This window comes from Oryctolagus cuniculus, chromosome 2 (assembly GCF_051225735.1).
Source record: "Oryctolagus cuniculus isolate XC-2025 breed Fujian yellow rabbit chromosome 2, ASM5122573v1, whole genome shotgun sequence".
Taxonomy (NCBI): Eukaryota; Metazoa; Chordata; class Mammalia; order Lagomorpha; family Leporidae; genus Oryctolagus; species Oryctolagus cuniculus.
Genome location: NC_142868.1, coordinates 68,391,528 through 68,402,891, shown reverse-complemented (window position 1 = coordinate 68,402,891; position 11,364 = coordinate 68,391,528). Strand labels below are relative to the sequence as shown.

General features: G+C 42.7%; 1 protein-coding gene across 41 annotated transcripts in view; it reads right to left on the bottom strand.

Moving 5' to 3' along the window:
• Positions 1–11,364, bottom strand: part of LOC103347617 (DNA-directed primase/polymerase protein) — a 42,617-nt gene that overhangs the window by 8,394 nt on the left and 22,859 nt on the right. For 30 of the 41 annotated variants that reach the window (XR_016229043.1, XM_089325712.1, XM_089325709.1 and 27 more), the window contains 3 exons: positions 9,844–10,131; positions 3,473–3,635; positions 387–475 (listed from right to left, as the gene is read on the bottom strand). Coding sequence is in view for 35 of the 41 variants with exons in the window: in XM_089325712.1 (XP_089181838.1) it covers positions 387–475; positions 3,473–3,635; positions 9,844–10,131 (540 nt within the window). In the remaining 6 variants the exon portion in view is untranslated. Of the gene's footprint in view, positions 1–386; positions 476–1,518; positions 1,869–3,472; positions 3,636–8,990; positions 9,074–9,843; positions 10,132–11,364 lie in introns of those variants that run through there. The other 11 variants (XR_016229044.1, XR_016229045.1, XR_016229046.1 and 8 more) reach the window with 7 other exon arrangements.

Genomic DNA, 11,364 nt, shown 5'->3' with positions numbered 1-11,364 from the left:
GTTCTACAAAAACTGTGCAGTCACTACAAGCATGAGGAAGCTCTCCCTGTACTGAAAATACAGGGGGAGCTCTGCAGGACCAAGTAGCAAACTACTGCAGGGTCCCCCTCTTGGACTGCGGACAAAAGCGTAAAGAGAATTTTTACTTTATTTTCATATGTGTTTATCAAAAAATCTAATCACCTTATACTGTTTTGAAAAATTCCATACAATGAAAACTAGTAAATACTTTAATAATAATCTTTAAAACCATTTTTCACTTTGAATAGCAACCTCAAAGTAATCTCCAGTAATCAGCAGAGATGAATACTTACGTTGTATGACCTTTTAAGGCAAAGTGAGTTTTTAATCATTAAATTCTGATAGAAAATTACTTTTAAAATTACCTGAAGGGCTGGTACTATTAAAGTGCTTCATTCGCTTTCTTTTATTCTGAGGTGTGTCACATGTTAGAATTCGTAAAGTATCTGAGAATCTGAAGAAAATAATTAAAAATTATATTAGAATTAAACAAGCAGGGATATATAGAAAGAAAACTAAATTCCAAATAGATCTGTAACTAAGCCACATTTCTCCACAAAAACACCAATTCCATTCATCTAAAAAAAAGTATGATTTAGCCGGCGCCGTGGCTCAATAGGCTAATCCTCCACCTTGCGGCGCCGGCACACCGGGTTCTAGTCCCGGTTGGGGCGCCGGATTCTGTCCCGGTTGCCCCTCTTCCAGGCCAGCTCTCTGCTATGGCCAGGGAGTGCAGTGGAGGATGGCCCAGGTGCTTGGGCCCTGCACCCCATGGGAGACCAGGAAAAGCACCTGGCTCCTGGCTCCTGCCAGGATCAGTGCGGTGCGCCGGCTGCAGCGGCGGCCATTGGAGGGTGAACCAACGGCAAAAGGAAGACCTTTCTCTCTCTCTCTCTCTCTCACTGTCCACTCTGCCTGTCAAAAAAAAAAAAAAAAAAAAAAAAAGTATGATTTGTCAGTTAAAAAATAAAAAATTTGTCAGTTTCAACAGAGTAGGATGATCACTGTTCAGCAGTTTTCTCAGGGGGAAGTCTGGCCTGAGAGTTAAGATGCCACTTACGACATTTGCATCACAAATCCAGGAGCCTGGGTTGAATCTCAGCCCTGCTTCTGATTCCAGCTTCCTGCTAACCTGCACCTGGGAGGCAACAGTGATGGTTCAACTATTTAGGTCCCTGCCACCCACATGAGAAACCCAGACTGAGTTCCTGGCTCCCAACTTCAGCCTGGCCCAACCCTGCATGTTGTGGGCATTTGGGGAATGAACTACCGTACTATTCCCCAAACACATGGAGCCTTTGAAATTTGTTATAAACCCGTGAATAAAAAAGAAAAAACCGTGAATAAGCAAAATATGAAGAAAAAAAGATTAAAGGGAAAAACGGATTAAAATTTACTCAAAGAAAAGGCACATTTGTAATCAAAAAATTTAGCCTTGGCTCCTTGAAATAAAAATATCTGGTATATACTTAGACACACAAAAGAAAAGTAAGATAATTTTTATTTTTTTTAAAGATTTATTTATTTATTTGAAAGTCAATTACACAGGGAGAGGAGGAGAGGCAGAGAGAGAGAGAAAGAGGTCTTCCATCTGCTGGTTCACTTCCCAATTGGCTGCAACAGCTGGAGCTGAGCCGATCTGAAGCCAGGAGCCAGAAGTTTCTTCCAGGTCTACCAACGGGTTCAGGGGCCCAAACACTTGGGCCATCTTCTGCTGCTTTCCCAGGCCATGGCAGACAGCTGGATTGGAAGTGGAGCAGCCGAGATTTGAACCGGTGCCCATATGGGATGCCAGCACTGCAGGTGGCAGCTTTACCCGCTATGCCACAGCTCCGGCTCCTGTAATCCTACATTTTTTTAAAGATTTATTTTTATTTATTTGAAAGACAGAGAGGTAGAGACACAGAGAGAGAGGTCTTCCATCTACTGGTTCACTCCTCAGGTGGCCGCAATGGCTGGAGCTGTGCTGATCCAAAGCCAGGAGCCAGGAGCTTCTTCTGGGTCTCCCACGTGGGTGCAGGGGCCCAAGGACTTGGGCCATCTTCACGGCTATCGTGGGCCACAGCAGAGAGCTGGATCAGAAGAGGAGCAGCAGGGACTAGAACCGGCGTCCATATGGGATGCCGGCGCTTCAGGCCAGGGCTTTAACCCGCTGTACCACAGCACCAGAAAAAAAATCTATTTCTTTGAAAGTGAGAATTATAGAGAAAGGGAGAGATACAGAGAGTGGTCTTCCATCTGTTGGTATATTCCCCAAGGAGCCACAACAGCCAGGGGTGGACCCGGCTGAAGCCAGGAGACAGGAGCTTCATCCAGGTCTTCCATGTGGGTGCAGGGCCCAAGGACTTGGGCCATCATTCCCTGCTTTCCCAGGCACATGAACAGGGAGCTGGATCTTTAGTGGAGCAGCTGGGACTTGAACTGGCACCCATATGGGATGCCAGCACTGTAGTCAGCAACTTTACCAGCTGTACCACAGCGTGGGCCCTGAGGTAATCCTATTCGACGGAAGAGCCCTCCATTGTCTGTAGGATCGATATTGGAACACAGCAGGAGATACACAATTTTGATACAACTCCTAGACTCTCAGATCCACCACTAGTGCCAACTGACATCTCCCGAGATGCTAACATGTGCTGGGCACTGTTTTAAGTATTTTATGTGAACGGTTTTAACATATTTAATTCTACTAAAAATTCTGAAAATAGGTGGTATTATGTCCACTTTAAAAAATAAAGGAAGTGGGGCCAGCACTGTGGCGTAGCAGGCTAAGCCTCCACCTGCAGCACCAGCATCCCACATGGGCCAGGTTCATGTCTCAGCTGATTCTCTTCCGGTCCAGCTCAGGTAGTTGTTTTCATTCTTTATAAAAGTGATATTCATTTTAGAAAAACTGAAAAATACGTGATATAATCATTTAAAAGATGCAAAGAGGAGCCGGCGCCGCGGCTCACTAGGCTAATCCTCTGCCTTGCGGCGCCGGCACACTGGGTGCTAGTCCCGGTCAGGGTGCCGGATTCTGTCCCGGTTGCCTCTCTTCCAGGCCAGCTCTCTGTGGTGGCCAGGGAGTGCAGTGGAGGATGGCCCAAGTGCTTGGGCCCTGCACCCCATAGGAGACCAGGAGAAGCACCTGGCTCCTGCCATCGATCAGCGCGGTGTGCCGGTCATAATGCCTCGGCCACGGCGGCCATTGGAGGGTGAGCCAACGGCAAAGGAAGACCTTTCTCTCTGTCTCTCTCTCTCACTGTCCACTCTGCCTGTCAAAAAAAAAAAAAAAATGATACAGAGAGGAAACTAAGTGGCTAAAAATCTCAGAAAAGAGTATTTTAAGAATGGAGAGTCATTTTCTTGAGATAGGATGAATTTACACAATTCACTTTTTAGCAATATGCAATAGCATTCATGACTGAATAATCAGGAGTATACAACAGTTTAATTTTTGCCTACATACCTGACATTGCATACCAAAGAAGAGAGGAAATACTGGTTTTCTTCAGGAATCGTTTTTGATTGTTTAGGAAAGAATTTGTTATCTTCAGCAATCTCCAAAGCCACATGCTTTCCTAGTTTTGATGACTTATACAGCCGGAAGTTTCTATTTCTTGTATAAACTCCTACATCAAAAATTAGTAAAGTAGTATGTATGAAATCTGTGCAATTTCCATGAAGATTCTGAAGAACCCTTGCAAGCACAGATTTCAAGAATTGTTTGCACCAAAATAAATTTATCTTTTAGTTTGATTTTCCATGAGCCTTTTGAGGTATGAAGATAATTTAGAATTGACATGGAAGAATGCTATTTCCAGAAAGTACAAGCTAGACAGTTTTCTATCAACTTTTCAATTGAAAATAAATGGGGGTCTGTGCTGTGGCACAGTAAGTTAGTTCTCTGCTTGCGGCGTCTGCATCCCATATTGTGAGAGGCCAGAGCCACGCCATGACAGGCTTCTCACAAGACAAAGGAACTGGCTAGGCCCAGGATGCTTCTCTGTGCTGAAACCTGACACCGGGCAGTCCTTGGTCTGCCAGGACCAGGTGGGGGCAATCAATAAGGTGGGCCATCCTTGGTCCAGTAGGGCCAGGGGAAAGAAGGAATGCAGACGACCTAATACTTGTTTGCCTGGGGACTATAAAAACCCTGGGGGCAGGGGGCAGCACCGTGGCTCACTTGGTTAATCTTCCGCCTGCAGTGCCACCATCCATATGGGCGCCAGGTTCTAGTCCCAGTTACTCCTCTTCCAGTCCAGCTCTCTGCTGTGGCCCAGTAGGCAGCGGAGGATGGCCCAAGTGCTTGGGCCCCTGCACCCGCATGGGAGACCAGGAGGAAGCACCTGGCTCCTGGCTTTGGATTTTTTTTCTGCATCCTATTTGAACTCTTTATTTAACATAGAGTTAATCTTACGTATATAAAGTCAATTGAAAATAGATATCAGTAAAACATAAGAGTGGGAATGAGGGAGGGAGGAGGATGTTTTTAACTATTAATATATATAGTTCTGCATACATTCCTACAGACTTACTTCTAAGGATACAGTGAAAAATTTGTCAAGGGACTCCAAATCCCATTAAACTTGGTGGTAAAAATGCCATCTTAATTGTTGAAGTGATCATATTAACTGTTAAAGTGAACATATAGGCAGGATCAAGTGCCTGGTAATAGAATTAAAAAGGAGAGGATGTCCAACATGGGAAGCAGTCCACACAACAGACTCATAGAATGACAATCGCTTTAAATAACACTCTGACCTCAGAATCAGCCCTTAAGGCTTCCTGGTCTGGCTGAAAAGCCCATGAGAGCATTTCAAGCATGGAAAGCCAAGACACTGTGGCAAAAAATGTTCTACATGAAGGATCTCTGTGAGAGCGATCCAAGTGAAAATAAGTCGCCATCAAAGAAGGATGGACTTTTATCTAAAGGAAGGACAGAACTTCCACTTTGCTTATGGCCTTGTCCAAATACTGACGGAGTTTGTGGACTCAAAAGGCTTCCATAGCCCAGACAGCTCATTTCAATAGCCTCGGGTGGTCACTAACGTCATACATAAGAGTGTTAATTGTTAAATTAACAACAGGAGTCACTGTGCACTAACTCCCCATGCAGGACCTTTGTCCTCAATGAGTTGTATTGAGAATTAATTGTAAAACCAGTTTCCCAGGTTTGTGTGTGTGTGTGTGTGCACGCACAAGTGCACACACAAATTGTTGAAATCTACTTAACATAGAGTTGGTCTTCTGTGTACAAAGTTAATTGAAAATCAATCTTAATGGAGAATGGTACTGGCAAGGAGAGAAGAAGGAAGAGAAGGGTTGGGAGTGTGGGTGGGAGGGCTGATATGGTGAGAAGAGTAACAATATTCCTAAAGTTGTACCTATGAAATTTGTATTCCTTAAAAAATAAATTTCAAAAATATTAATTTTTAAAAAAAGTTAATACAGATAAGCAGAATATCTTCAAGACCCTGGGATAAGCAAAGATATTTTACAGAATTCCAATAAATAACCACAGAGGAAAACACTAATAAATCAGACTATTACTATTATTTAAAGGTAGTAACTTTGATTCATCAAAGACACCACGGCTCAATAGGCTAATCCTCCACCTAGCGGCGCCGGCACACCGGGTTCTAGTCCTGGTCGGGGCGCCGGATTCTGTCCCAGTTGCCCCTCTTCCAGACCAGCTCTCTGCTGTGGCCCGGGAAGGCAGTGAGGGATGGCCCAAGTGCTTGGGCCCTGCACCCCATGGGAGACCAGGATAAGTACCTGGCTCCTGCCATCGGATCAGCACGGTGCGCCGGCCACGGTGGCCATTGGAGGGTGAACCAACGGCAAAGGAAGACCTTTCTCTCTGTCTCTCTGTCTACTCTGCCTGTCAAAAAAAAAAAAAAGAAAAAAGAAAATAAAAAATATATATACCATGGAGAGAGAATTCTACAATCTGCAAGAGAACAGCTTCAAGTCACACTTAAGGGAGTTCCCACGAGACCAACAGCGGATTCCTCAAAAGAAACCTTACAAGCCAAGAGGGAAAGTGATATATTACAAGTTCTGAAGAAAAAAAAAAACTGTCAATTAAGAACACTATACTTGGAAAAGCTCTTTCACAAATGAACAAGAAATATTTACTAAGAGGAGAAAAACAGACTTCATCACCACCAGATTGCCTTACAAAAAATGCTTAAGGAAGTGCTACAGAGAAAAGCAAAAGAAAGATAATTATCACCATAAAAACTGTATAAAAGTTTAAAAATACTAGAAAAAAAAAAACCAAAGAATATTCAAAATAAAAAGAAATTTTTAAAAAAGGACTAATTCATAACTTACCAAAAAATAACTTTAAATTTAAATGAACTAACTTCTCTAAATAAAAGATACACATGGCTGAATGGGTTAAAAAAAAAAAAGTCCAAGGGCCAGTACTGTGGCACAGTAGGCTATGCCTCTGCCTTCAGCACCAGCATCCCACATGGGCACTAGTTTGTGTCCCAGCTGCTTCTCTTCCGATCCAGCTCTCTGGTAGGGCCTGGAAAATTAGAAGATGGCCCAAGCACTTGGACCCGAAAGAAGCTCCAGGCATCTGGCTTCCTATCGGCCGAGCTCTGGTCATTGCAGCCATTTGGAGAGTGAACCAACAGATGGAAGATCTTTCTCTTTGTCTCTCTCTCTGACTGTAACTGTCTCTCAAATAAATAGATAAAATCTTAAAAAAAAAATACAAAAAAAGTTCAGTGATATACTGCCTACAAGAAACTTAAATCCCCAATAAAGAAAGACACCGGCTGAAAGTGTAAGGATGGAAAAAGATATCCCCTGCAAATGGAACCAGAAATGAGCAGGAATAACTGTACTCAGACAATATGACTTTAAGACAAAAACTGTAAAGAGACAAAGTCATTATATAATGATCAAAGGATCAATTCATCAAAAAGATGACTTTAGTGTTTTTGCAAGGCTACAGTGCCAAATTTCATAAAGCGAACATCAGATATAAAGGGAGAGATAAGCCTCAACACAACAATAGTGGGGGACATAAACACCATGTCCATCAGTAGAAAGATCATCCAGACCAAAAGAAAAATCAGCAAAGAAATATCATAGTTAAACTATATCACAGGGGCAAGCATTTGGTGCAATAGTTAAGACATTCTTGGGACACCAGCATCCTATAGCAGAGTGCCTGGGGCTGAGTACTACATACACCCCTGACTTCAGCTTCCTGATATTGTGTACCTTGGGAGGCAACAGGTGATGGCTCAAGTAGTTGGATCCCTATACCCAAATAAGAGACCAGATTAGCTTCCTGGATCCCAGCTTGGACCTGGCCCAGCTCAGCTACTGTGGGCACTTAGGAAATGAATTAGAAGAAAGGAGAGCACTCTCTTTGTCTCTTCCTGCCTTTCAGAATAATTAAACTGTACAATAAACTAAGTGAACCTAATGACATTTATAAAACATTTCATCCAACAGCTGTAGAGTACACATTCCTTTCATCAACATATTAAGATCTCAAGAATAAACCATACACTATGCCACAAAACAAGTCTCAAGAAAAAAAATAATCAAAATCATAACATTTGTCTTTTCTGACCACAATGGAATAAAAACTAGAAATGAACAGCAAAATTAACTTTAGGAATTATAAAAATATATGGGGCAGGCCAGTGCTGTGGTGCAATGAGTTAAAGCCCTGTCCTGCAGCATTGGCATCCCATATGGACGCCAGTTCGAGTCCCAGCTGCTCCACTTCCTATCTAGCTCCCTGCTAATGCACCTGGGAAAGCAGCAGAGGATGGATCAAGTCCTTGGGCCCCTGCATCCACGTGTGAGACCCAGAGGAAGCTCCTGGCTCCTGACTTCAGATAGGCTCAGCTCTGCCCATTGCAGTCATTTGGGGAGTGAATCAAAGAAATCAAAAGGGAAATATTAAAATTCCATGAAACAAAAATAGAAACACAACAAATCTATAGGATACAACAAAATGTATGGCATGAAGCAAAAGCAGTACTAAGAAGTGTACAGCAATAAGCAGTTACATAAAAAAAAAAATCAAAACACCCCTAATGATGTATCATAGGTAACTGAAAAAAAAAGCAATTCCAAAGTTAATAGGACAAAATTACAAAAGTCAAAGAAGTAAATCCGAGAAAATAAAAATACAAAAGATCAATGATAATTTGGATTTTTGAAGAGATGAACAAAAATCCAAAAACATTTAACAAGAGTAACCAGAAAATGAGAGAAGACTAAAATAAATCCAGAGGTAAAAAACACATTATAACTCATACCAGAGTAGGAACTATTTTAAACTATACAATAAAAAAAATTAGAAAATCTAGAATAAATGAATAAATTTCTGGACAACACAACTACTCAAATTGCGCCATGCAGACATAGAAAACCTGAACAGACCAACAGCAGCAATGAAATTCAATTAGTAATAGGAAGTCTTAAAGAACAAGACCCAGAGGAAGCTCCTGGCTCCTGGCTTCAGATTGGCTCACCTCTGACCGTTGCAACCATCTGAGGAGTGAATTAGTGGATGGAAGACCTCTCTGTCTATAACTCTGCCTCTCAAATAAATAAATCTTTTTTAAAAAGAACAAAGCTGGAGGTATCACAATACCTGATTTCAAGACATACTATAGAACTACAATAAGATAAAATGTAAACAACAAAAATCTGCATGTACTATTAAATCTCTGAAACTTTCAAAGGATAGTTCAAGTAAAATACTTCCTCATCCTCTTTTAATATGTAAATATATATTGTTAAAATGTGTCATTCAAGAATACCAGAGAAATTTCCTGACTGTTTTCCTGTTATTTCTTCCTAATTCCTATTATTTCCCAGTAATGTGACTTCAAGGATAGAACGGTCATGAACGGGGGTATTCTGTTTAGGGATTTCAACACTGGGTTAGAGGCACAGCATATTTATTGGATAATGTTGCTCTTACTGTTATGCATTATCTTTGCTTGATCCTAGGCCTACCAAAACTGACACACTGCACTTACCCGACTTAGATTTCCAAATTCTGGCACTTGATTCAGGGGCACTGGAAAGATAATCAGGAACAATTCTCTAACCTTGGTACCACTGTCAGCCCGAAAGCATTGCCCCAAATTAAAGCCCACTTGCCCTCAACCTGTGTGCACTGCAGCTCTCTGAAGTGCTCAATGGCAAAAATGCTCTTACAGCTTTCCAAATCACAAGTTAGAACTTCATTAGGTTGTATATTACATCAGGCTTAAGTCTTGCCACACTAGAGCCTTCTACACACTCAGGTTCAGAGACCCAAACCGAGCACGGTTGGGTGCAGAAGTCACCAGTCTGTGAAAGAAGGCTAACTCGAGGGTCCCGGCCAGGATCAAAAGCCTGCCCTGCCTCCACCACAAAGCTCTTCAGGGAAGAGCAAGCTCAGCCTTGCTTTGTGATGTGAGTACCATTTTTATATTGTTTCTCAAGTTGACTGAATCTGCTTTAAACTCTTGGCATGCTGGAGGGTGCAGGTCTCCCCATTCCCTCACAGAACTCCCTGGACACTTGGAGCAGAGCATGCCACAGGCACTCTCGTTCAGAGCCCAGGCCAGGCCGGGGCTTCTGTTCCACAGGGATCGCCCCAAGATCTCTGAACTGAAGCCTTGTGGATTCCCCAAGCCTAAGCGGGCTGATCACATTCTGTTCCTGACCTGCACTGTCGCTGGGGAGCGCGATGATAATGAGATGATAATGAGAACCCTGTGCACAGTGACAGTGAGCATGGACAGGTGTCTCACAAGAGGACATCAGGACAGTCAGAAAGAAACAACTGTCAATGTTACTTACCTAGATCTACAAAAAGATGCTTTTCTCCCACATTATTCTTCACAACTAAAAATGAAAGATCAGGATCGCTTTGCTTCGCTGATCCCAGCTGCCTCGGCTTCTCTGAATTCAGTGTCCAGCTCTCTCCTGTGTCCATATCTGGGGACATTTTGTTACACGAAGCCCCTTGTTTTGTTGGTGCTCCAGAAAAGTGGGAGAATCCCTGGTCCACTGTCTCTGAAATGCTATCATCATCTTCACTGGCAATCAACTGAAGAGCAGGCTGCAAAATTGTTCTCACAAAATTACCTAAGGAAAAAAAGGTGTTATGATTAATTCTTTCATGTGAACTGGAATTCAAGATTCAGATTCAAATGTGCACATGAAAGGCGTTTCCTTTGATTTCTGCTTTTAAAATTGTTTTGGTAGAAACTATAACACATCTCTCTTCCTTCAAGCTATGCAATCTTTTACTTTTTAAATTTCCATTGGCAGGAAGCTTGTTGCAATTTGGAAAACAAACCATTTTAGAAGAGAAAGTTAATTTGCGGTGTGTCAATGTTGCTAGCATAGATCTAACCCTAACATGTCATCAAAAAAGCACCATTTTTTAAAGAACTTCTTTTTAGAGTTTCTATTTTGAGAGGCAGAGAGCCATAGAGACAAACTGAATTCCCTTCCACTGGTTCACTCCCCAAATGCCCACAACAGACCGGCTGGGCCAAATCAAAGTCAGGAGCTAGGAACTCAACGTATATCTCACAGGAGCATGGCAGGGACCACTATTTGAACCATCACCTGCTGCCTCCCAGGCTAATAGCAGAAAACTGTAATCAAAAGTGGAGCCAGACTCAAGCTGAGGCACTCTGATATGGGATGTGTATTTCCCAAGCAGGGTCTTAACCACTAGGCTAAACGCCTGTCCTCATCACTTTGATTAATGAGAACGGAGTTGAATTGTTTTTGCTATTAATGAATAAAGAACACAGTTTATATGAGGAAATGGCTCCAAGACGATGGTGAGAAACACTGCGAGAACCTCTGCCTTACTCTCCTGGTATCCAGATGGTGGCAAACTTCTTAGGAACTCATTCTCTCTCCTTTGCCTGCCACGGCATGCCAGGAGAACCGTGCCTCCCACAGCTGAAAGGCTGTGGCTCCTGCTATCCCTCCCCCACATTTGTTGTGGGATGGCCTATGGCCTTGGGGGTAAAAAAGTATAAAAATATACTTTTCCCAACTACATTTATCCTGAAAGTTCTGAATAACAGAGGTTCAGAAAAAAAGTGGAGAGAGTGTGATCTTAGTGAAGAATTAGGAAGAAAGCCACAGAAGAAATGACATGCAAATTAGAGGGACATTTGGACCTACATGGAGGATGTGGACACACCCAACTCAGGACCAGCAGCTGAGAACTTCAGCACCAGCTGTGGAGAGTGCAGTGAGACCAGACTGTAGCAGCCCAAGCCACTGGTGATAAAGCTGTGGTAAGAGCCTAGCAGGAATCCAGCTTGGAGCCCTGTGGGGGACAGCGTACCTGCC